The sequence below is a fragment of the Oryza brachyantha genome, chromosome 4, assembly GCF_000231095.2.
Source record: "Oryza brachyantha chromosome 4, ObraRS2, whole genome shotgun sequence".
Classification (NCBI taxonomy): Eukaryota; Viridiplantae; Streptophyta; class Magnoliopsida; order Poales; family Poaceae; genus Oryza; species Oryza brachyantha.
In genome coordinates, this window is record NC_023166.2 from 1,583,392 (window position 1) to 1,593,841 (window position 10,450).

Genomic DNA, 10,450 nt, shown 5'->3' on the forward strand with positions numbered 1-10,450 from the left:
AGGCAACAAACCTGTACTAGTAGCTATGCGTAGCTGGGCCATGCATGATAGCCATCTTGGGATTAGTAATATAGCTTGATCCAGGCCAATCTCAATGAGTGTTTCATGAATAATAAATAGTGTGCCATATAGATATTTTTGATGATGTGGCAAAATATTAATGAAGAGAGAGATGAAATGAGTTTCATGGGGATGAAACCTTTTATGCACTGTTACCTAGACAACTTATGTCTTGCATGTAACCTAGGAAACAACAATAGATAAAACTATTCATTGAGAAAGGGGTGTTTCATCCTAGTTTCAAACTTTTTAGATGACATGTCACTTTAGGCAATCGCGTGCATAAAACTTGCATTAAGGATGGCCTAATAATACTGTGTCATGCATTAAAATCCCAGCTAGCTTAAATCATGATGGCATGCACCTGCCAAATCCTCAGCTCCAGCCTCCAGCTGGATTAATATTTTATTAAAACAAAAAAAATTCCAGTGAAGGTACATCCATGGCTTTACCCCTACATGGAAGACACTGTCTATTACGGGATCCGGATTCAGTGACATTGTACCATAATATTCTCGGTGATATTCTGTCACTGACATGTCGGACCCGCATGTGTCTGGACCCACACGTCAATGACAGAATGTCACCAAAAATATCACGATGTAATGTCACTGAATCCCATAACGTTGTTACGATCGGTCGGTCGAGCAACAATTTCCTAAAAGAATGCGTTTTTTTACCATTCTTAAGAGGTGTTTGATGTACCAAAAATTTTAGCTTAAAATCTTCATATCCTAAGGTAAATTGTACTTTAAAATACTAAATTTTTACACAAAAATATGATACCGTTAGATACTTTTTAAGATAGTAAAAAAACTCCTAAAGAATTGATTGTACCTAGGTCATGATACTATACCGCTTGCAACAAAAAACAAAAAACAGATGGCGCCTAAACTGAAACTACATATATACGCCAAGCAATCAGGTCTAGAGATGTCCTCCACAGTTCACAACTAGAATCCATTTTTCGCTCGAGAGGTTAAAAATTTTGACATACTCCTTTATTATTAGAGCATGTTTTTCATTCTTGAAAAGGCACCATGAGATATCACTATTTTCTATGTAAAATTTAGTACCTTTTGATATCTATAAAGAAAATGGTGTACCTCATCCTACATTTTCAAGGACGGTAAAAATTGCTCTTATTATTAATATGGACATATGGTACGTTGTTACTACTAGGGAGATGGACAGGGTCGAGTGAGAGAGATGAATTGAAGGAAGATACAATCATCCAGTATATAATTTCTTATCGATCATCTTTCTGTCTGGATCTTTGTCTTCATTTTTGTCGACATCGTCTTCACCACTCTGCTGACTATCAATGTAGAACTTACCAGCTTGTTCCGCCATGATCCAGATGACGGTCGTGAGCTCGCCGCCTTCACTGAGCTTCTGGGCATGCGACTCCCTGCTGCACCGGTGGCTGACATAGAGCAGCATCTCCACCCAGATCTCGAACAGAACTTGCAGCATGCTGAATTTTTCTTCAGAATTCAGGGCGTTGAGCTGTCGTGCAAGCATGGCTGCAAGCCGCAGGGCGTTGCCTCGAAGGTCTTTCTTTTTCCCCTGCTCGCTTTTCTTGACCTCCTCCTTGGTCAGGATGTCAGCAAGCCTGTCAGGATCGCCGTTGGCTTCGGCGACATGTCGCAACAGCCGATTGGAAGTCACCTGGAACTGCTTGCGAAGGGCCAGGCCGGGCACCATCGACGGGCGTTCCAGCACCAGGAACATCATGTAGTTGGAGACAAGGTTGATTGCTCTGACATGCTTGGCCGTCTCCTCATCTTGTGATCCCATGGCGAAATGGGGAGTCCGGAGGTACATGTCGGTGGCGATGTGCCAGATAAGGATGCCCTCCTGGATGTCGGCGCGGATGAACCGCCCGAGACGAGGAACCAACTCGTTCAGCTTCAGTATGGACATACCCTGGACAACCTTTATTAATCCAGTAGAACCCACGGGTACGTTCGGATCCCCTGTTCGTCCTTCTGACGGCATGCTCACTTTGGTCTGCTGCAGATGAACATGGCTTTGGCTCTTCTGCCCGAGAACACGAAGGCGTGCCGTCACCATAGGCTTCTTCTGATCATCCTCAGTCTTCTTCGTCCTCAGAATCACTTTGATCAGATCCTCGAAGAGCAATTTCATGACATCTTGAGGGATCTCTACGCTGGTGCTGGAGTACTTCCTCTGCTTGCTAGTAGCACTACACCATTGCAGTAAGTTGTACTGCCCAATGGCGCCGGACCACTTTCTCCTGCCGGCGCCGCCGACGAGGTCGCGGACAGACTCCAGCCAGCGATGGAGCCGACGCCATCTCCCGCTGCAGACGGCCGCGTGGTACAGCCACCCGTGCCTCGCGCCTCTCGGCGGCATGCGGAACACCATGAACGCGTACGCCCAGCCCGATCCGGCCGTCGACAGCAGCGACACCATGTCCAGCACGACGGCGCCAGCCAGCAGCACGTAGGTGATGACGACGTCGACCAACACCGGAGTGGAGTCCATGGCGGTACCCGTGCCTGTGCTGCGACTGAGATGGAACAGCACCAAGGAGGTGACGGTGGCCAGCGGCGAAAACACGCGAAGGCAGTAGCCATACCAGGTGTGGATGACACCGGCCTTGGTGTACATGATGTCGTAGAGCAGAGAGACCTCCATCTGGAACACCGTCCATTTCTCCTTCCAGTCCCACTCGTCGGAGAATATTGTTTTGCGAAGATACGATGTGTTCTCCCCCGACGAGGAGTCAACCAAGACGCTCTTGCATACCTCGAACTGGGAGTGAGCAAAGAGCAGGAGGTCTTCCGGAGATCGATCGCCATTTCCATCAATGCCGGGGACTCGACGTGCCTGTTGCGGTTCACTGCCACTGTCGTCGTCGTCGTCGTCGATGGCGTTCTCCTTGGCGGCGGCCGCGTTCTGCTTGTCGACAGCGGTCCGGATGGTGCTGATGTTCCCGTTGTAGAGCGCCCATATTCTCTCGGCGTACTTGGCCACGCCGACGGAGAATATCAGCCACGCCGCCGAAAGCAACGGCCCGCTGCCGGCGGTGAAAGTTTTGTAGAGGACGTAGGCGGCGCCGAGGACCTGCGTGGCAAAGTCCTTGAGCAGAATGCGCTTCCAGAGCTTGTTGTCCTCGAGGGAGTAGGCGGTGATGGAGTCCGGCCCGCCGAGGTGGAGCAGCAGGAACGGCGCCCAGAACGCCACCAGCTGCTGCCGCTCCGGCGGCCGAGAGTTCACCGAGAGGTGGCCGAGGCCGTACGTGGCGGCGGAGTCGGTCATCAGGTATGAGTACGAGACGATGAATTTCACCACGGCGGAGTCGCTGCGCCGCCGGTACCCGGCCAAGAACAGCGCGATAACCTGCAGGAGGAAGCTGGAAACCACAACGAATTCGATCTCCCATGCACTCACCAACCGCACCACCGCGTCGTGGTTGTACATTATCAGCTTGGACGCCGATCCAACTCCGGCGATTTGGTCGCTAATACCGGCGGCCATCCGCCGGTAATGCGCCGGCGCAGGCACCCACATGAAGCCACACAAAGAATGAACAAGAACAAGATTAAATGAAATGAAATAACAAAGCTCGATTGATCGCAGGCAAGTCGATCTGTTCCCAGTAAACTACAAATGATAGCAATGGGGATGACAAAACCATAATAGCAGCTGAATCTCAAGTTCTGAACTCAGCTTGCGGTCGGCTCATGTACTCCTGCATCCTGCTATGTTCGGTTCATCCCAATATATAGATAAGAAGGAATAATGTAAGCTAGATCAAAAGAGGGGAATGATGATTTTCTTCTTGAAATTCATTAGTACTTTACTATTGTTGTCCATGTACACAAAACATACAAATAAAAAAGACCCTGCGTGATGCCCAAAAGATCCTTTCCACTCGCTCTATGCATGTTCATGCGGCTGCCTCTCTCCCAACACTCTCAGCGGTGCACACTCTATCGTCTGACTATATACGACCATGCATGCGGCCAGCCAGAAACGGCTGTTTTCCTATTCGATTATTAACTACTTATCCATTCTTCGTTGCAATTAGTAATTAAGACAACAAGATTACACACGGTTACATAGTGATGAAAAAATATATATTTTCAACAGGTAAGATTCGATGTTTTGTACTTCAAAAAAGAAAAGGAAAATTGCTAATTCGACCCTACTTTGAAGGCAAACTACCGAACTGACACTCCTTTTTCAGTTTTACAGATTCGATTCTCCTTTTCAAAAATAAAGCAGTCGTCAGACTCTCGTTTATACATGTCATTAGGGTTTCGGTTAAATGAAATAAAAATAAATAAATTTTAATTATGAGTGAACTATACTGCCCCTGCAATTATCCTCTTCCAACCCTCCTCTCTAACGTGTTCTCTTCCATATCTAGCGACCGGTGTTAAAGTTTTGGGGCGGGCCGGCGACACCGCGACGGCAAGAGGTTGTGGGGCATTGACCGGTGCTGGTGATGCCTTGGCCGTGGCGGCTGGTCACGGGGAGGACGGAGAATGGTGGCGTTGGGGGAGAGCGGTGGCGTAGCCGGCCAGGCGTGCAAGGGGGGGAGGGGGTGCGATTGAGGTGGCGTCGGGCTGGTTGAAGGAGGCAGCGGCGGCGCACTGCTGGGGGGAGGCGACGGCGGTAGTGGCGCACTGTGTTATGCCAAGAAATTTCTCACACAAATTTTTGAACTTAATTTGTTTGAATTTTTTAGAGAAATATTATTATTTTAATGGAAAATCGCAAGATTACAGGTCAGTGGCGGGGAATCGCGGGAGTAGCTGCCTGTCGAACGGCGGAATGGCGACAAGGCACATGTCGACCGACGGGAGGTCGACAGGCCTTCGGCCACGGCGCTGTCGAACAGCCACGACCTATCGAACCGGGGGAGGGGCCGGGGGGACGACAGGTCGGCCCCTGTCGAACGGGGGCATGTCGACAGGTATCCCCCCCCGGTCCCCCCGACAGCATCTGCTTTTCAGCTTTCGCTTGCGCTTTCGCTTTTTCTTTTGCTTTCGCTTTTCCTTTCACTTTCAACAGCGTATAAACCGAACCACGGCTTCCTTCTTGGACCACATCTCTGAGAAGGCGTACACCATTTTCGTTGTCCACCGTGGAGAGTCGCCGGAGGGTGACTGGAGCAGCTACCACGCCGAAGAGGAGGCCGAGGAGCTGCTGGCTAGCAGTAAAGAGGTGGCCACGGCCTACAGCAGCGAAGGTATGCACCACTAATCCCCGAGTAAAGTTTATTAAAAAGTGGTTTTTCATTTTTTTAATTGTTTTGGATATATCAATGTTAGTAGGTACGTTTTGTTAGCACCTGTTTGGTTAGCAATGTTAGTACACATTTTCCAGTGAATTGAAATAATAGCAATTTTAAAATAACCCTTGGTCAGTACATGTTACAGAGTAGTTATGAGAAAAATAAGGGAGAAGGTTGTATATTCTATTGGGATTATGATACCACTAGTTGGTTAATAATACTGGTAACATGACAATGTAGTATAAGTTATTGGAGGGTAATTATTGAATAATTAAATGGCAAATTGTTAGACAATTTGTTAATTATGTACCAGTTTACAGTGTCATTGGTAAATGGTGCTAGATGTGTATAAGTAGTGACAAGGTTAAATTAGTTGTTAGTAAGTACGTGTTATTAATCACAAGGTACTATATTTTTATTTGAATTATGAATCCAGTAGCTGGTTAAAAAATAGTTTCAAGTTAGTACATGGCAAATGTTGACCATTAGTTGAGCGTTAAATATTACTACATTTTCCCTCGTGTAGTATACCTGCTACGGACGAAATAAATTTTGATATGACAATATTAACTTATACAAACATACAAGCGATATAATCATTTCATGACCAACTTAAAAAATAGCAGTTGTTATTTTTGTATTTTAAAAAATATGATTAAACCCAAACATAAGTTTCAATAGAAAAATTATGAATTAAAACTACATGTTATCAAATACATCAAATTTGATCTGATTTTTTTAAAAAAATTAAAATATGTTTTATATTTTGTGAAAAAACTAATAGGTGAAACAAATATTTTTGCAACATACATTTGTTGAAAAGTTATTTTCAAAATTGAGGCAAAGCATTTTACAATAAATCTTGCTAAATATAATGAAATAATATTTCATATAATTTTTTTTTTTAACATTCAAAACAAATAGTGACTAAATTATTTTTGTTTGTTTCAACAACTCAAATAGTTTAGTGGCGTAGAAGGGATTATGTGAAATTACAGGGGCATGCAGTGGATTGGCTCGGTAATGACAAGGTTAAATTAGTTGTTAGTTAGTACATGTTATTAATCGCAAGGTATTGTATTTTATTTGGATTACGAAACCAATCGTTGGTTACTCATAGTTAAACGCTAGGCTATTTGTCATGTTTTATCAGGATGTCAGGTGATATGCCCATTCTTCTGTATTATGGCGATGCTCCTATTCAACTATGTGATAGCGGGGTGGATTTGATTATATATGGCTTCCATGATACTAGTCTAAACGCACCGGAGCACATGGGATTCAACGACCTGTTAAGGTGGTTATATAATATGTTTGGGGTAGATCCAGTGCTCGATAAATTTACGACAAATGCCGTGTGGCCAGTGATGGGCCAACACGGATGGCAGTGGAGAGTAGTTGAGATTGCCTCAACTGGAGGTTGGAGAAAGTTTGTTAGTAAAGTTAGGGAGAAAGGGTATAGTCTGGCAATACTGGTGCAGAAAACATGTGTTGATCAATCGGGGGAGGCAAGTCATGTCGTAGTGGAAGAAACTCTATTGGGGGATCGACAAGTGGAAAATGTTTGGCGGACCGAGGAAGCTCCAGAGGGAGAAGCAGCACAAGGTACTACACAAGCAGAAGTCATTGTTCGTGACAATAGTCAAGAGGCCAATGACTCGGATGATGAAGAACCAGATTCACCGATGCGTGCTGACGCGGCGGAGGAGAATGAGGCGGTGGATCAGATGGAAGTGGAAAAACGAGGAATACCTTGAGCTTGTAGTGCAGGAAGAAGATACAACACAGTGGGACAACGAAACCGACATACCTGACGACTGGATGACCATATCCATGATTCGTATGAAGGTTAACGATGGTCTACAAGCAGGTGCAAGTAGGACAGACGTTTCACGACAAAGGTCACCTACAAGCTGCGGTGAAGAGGTAGGCATTTGACCAGAAGCGTGAGTTTAGGGTGAAGGTTTCGACTAGGACAACGTATGACGTGAAGTGCACACAGGCTGGATGTCCTTGGAGAGTGCATGGGTACAAGCCACAACATGACACGTTATGGGTAGCTTCGAGGGTTGAGCAACATACATGTTTGTTGCACAATACCGTACTGCAACACAGGAACATGACCTCTGCATTTGTAGCATAGATGGTATATTCAAAGGTGGTGAGAAAAACATCACTGTCCCCTTTCACCATAATGCATGATGTAGAGAAAGAGTACGGATATGAGATATCGTACGACAAGGCTTGGAGGGAAAAACAGAAGGCACTGGAGATGAGGTTTGGAACTTACGAGGATTCTTATCACAATCTCCCCTCACTATTGGAGGTGATGCAAGCAAGAAACCCTGGCACTCACATAGCTATTCTGGACGAGGTCAATGAAAATGGGGAGAATGTTCTTCGTCGGGCTTTCTGGTCATTTGGGTGTATGATAGAGGCCTTTAGAAATTGCATTCCTGTCTTTTGTGTGGATGGCACTTTCATGACTGGTAAGTATAGAGGAACAATTCTAACTGCAATCGGAGTTGACGCGGACAACCACGTCGTTCCTGTTGCTTTCGCCTTCGTTGAAAGCGAAAACACATCAAGCTGGATTTGGTTTTTGCGACAAATCAATGTGGGTGTTGTTCAAAACAAACCAAATGTCTGTCTGTTGCATAACCGACACCCCGGTTTGCTATCGGCGATACAAAAGCTTCAAGAAGATGTCACCGAGGAAGTGCCTTGGCCTGACTTGCGTAGCAGATGGTGCATGCGACATCTGGGGGCTAATTTTTCAGACAATTTCGGAGTAAGAGATTGATGGACCTGTTCAAGAAGCTATGCAAGCAAAATCAACAAAGAAAGTTTGATGCTATATGGGAACAATTGGATTGTTTGACCAGCACACACAAGGAAGAGATTAGGAAAAGGCCCATATTTGCCAGATAGGAGGTGCCAGAGGGACTTGAAGCCATCCCTAATGAATCACCAAGTATTACTCGTCACAGGAGGCGTGGAAGGGCCACTAAGTGCTTCACGGAGTAGATAGAATTCGAGCCAAAGGAGAAACGTTCGTTGTTGCACGATACAGATGGTTCGAGGTATGGTCTGATGACAACAAATCTTGCTGAAGTGTACAACTGGGTTATGAAAAATACACGACCTCTTCCACTGGTTGCTATTTTTGAGGGAATCACGAGGGTACACAGAAGTACCTCCACAAAAGATATTACATGGCCTGTCTGTACCTCAGCAAGCCTAGTGTTAAGTACAGCCCAGCTATTATGCAACATATGGATGAGAAAAGCAAGAAGGGAGGAATCCACAGAGTGTGGCCTACTGGGAATAGAGAGTTGCTATTTGAGATACGACTTCGTGACAAGAGTGGTGTCGGCATTGGATCAACGGACATCACATTGGAATGCACATTGTGGCCAGAGAATTGTGTTTGCAAATGCAACTGCAACAAGACTTCTCTTTTTCACCGGCCATGTTCTCATGTGTTTGCCGTGACGACAAAAGCTGGCGTTGATGCAAACCTTTTTGTTTCCCCGTACTTCACAAAGGAAGCGTGGGAGGCAACTTGGCATGGTGAATTGCGTGGTTGGCGTGCCGTGTGCGATTTCAATCGTCCTCCTCCGGGGCAAGCCATTTGGGTTCCTAACTTAGGTCAATTAGTTGATACGAAGGGTCGTCGCAAGTCGCAGGATCAAGAACCTTATGGACGAAGCTGAAGCGAACGATGGATCTCGTCGTAAGAAAGCTTGCATTCTTTGCGGGGGGAAGCATGCCCGTACATATTGTCCCCTGTAGACTGTAGGGGAAGACGCCGCAGGTGTTGATGTTTGTCGCGTTCCAAAGGGGAAGTCCAAGAAGAAAAATAATCCTTAGTTCCAGATTACATATTGGTGTTGTTGTTGCGTACGGCTATAATTTTAATTTGAACCATCTTGTACTTTCAATATCCAAATCTATGTGGCATGTCCTTGTAATTTTAATTTCGAACACCATTGCACTATAATAATGGAATTTCTATGTCGGGGGCCTGTACTTATAATTTTGATATGCGGTACACTTTCAATATCCATAATTATGTGTCGTGGACTTGTAACTTTAATTTTGCCGTGCACTATAGTATTATCGGTACAATGTACATTTTGTTAGATTTTGAACTTTAAATTGGTAAGTACTCCAATTGCATTATGTATTTTACTGCAACCAGATGTGCATTCTCCTAATATGTGATGGTATGTGCAGGTATGGCTGATCAGACTGTAGTGCAGCAGCTGATCGACCTGGACACCGATCGGAACCACCGATCGCATCGACTTAGTACAGGGACTTTCTGCAATGCCCTGAAAATGCGAGGATCGAATCAATATTGGCGTATTGATCCTTGTTGGATTCCAAGGTGCATAAATTTACAGATAGTTTTCTTAGTAATATCTTATTTTTAAACCTTGATGTATTACTAACATACCCTACTTCATATTGTAGGTTGAGAGCAGCTAGGCTGTTGACCTTTGCACGGCTGGTCGAGCCTTCACGTGGAAGGGCCAAAAGAATCCCAATTGACGCGGCGCTTCTTAGTGCTCTTGTGGATAGATGGAGGCCAGAGACCCACACTTTCCACCTGACAGTTGGAGAGATGGTGCCCACTTTGCAGGATGTGTCTTATTTGTTGGGGCTGTCGCTAGCTGGGCCAGTAGTTGGCCCAACTGTGGTACATGCTGGATGGGTCAACGACCTTCTTGCCAGTTTTGCAGGTGTGCTACCCGATGGACTTAATGATCTCACGGATGGCCATGGGCCAACGAAGACCTAGCTCAGTCAGTTTCGGCAGGATGTCTTCCCTGATGACTAGGACGAGTGGATACAGCAACGGCACTTAGCCGCTTACCTCCTGTGGTTGTTCGGACGGGTGATGTTCACGGGAACACACGCTGACTCCATGGACAAGCACTTCATCCACTACGCAGAGGAGATTGCAACATTACTTGTGGACGATATTCCACAGTATAGCTAGGGGCCTGCGGTACTTGCGGCAACTTATGCTGGATTGTGCGATGCTTGCGTGAGGAACAGCAAGCAAAGTTCACTAACAGGATGTCCGTTGTTGCTTATGTTGTGGGCGCA

The 10,450-nt window shown here is 45.8% G+C and overlaps 1 protein-coding gene across 1 annotated transcript; it reads right to left on the reverse strand.

Moving 5' to 3' along the window:
- Window positions 1-1,290: 1,290 nt before the first annotated feature.
- On the reverse strand, window positions 1,291-3,567 carry LOC121054149. The gene has a single exon (XM_040523017.1). The coding sequence runs from the start codon at window positions 3,565-3,567 to the stop codon at window positions 1,291-1,293; it is 2,277 nt and encodes a 758-aa protein (XP_040378951.1).
- Window positions 3,568-10,450: the final 6,883 nt, after the last annotated feature.

Bases quoted from the DNA above. Each gene is read 5' to 3' on its own strand.
- LOC121054149 (XM_040523017.1), bottom strand. From the start codon at position 3,567: ATGGCCGCCGGTATTAGCGACCAAATCGCCGGAGTTGGATCGGCGTCC.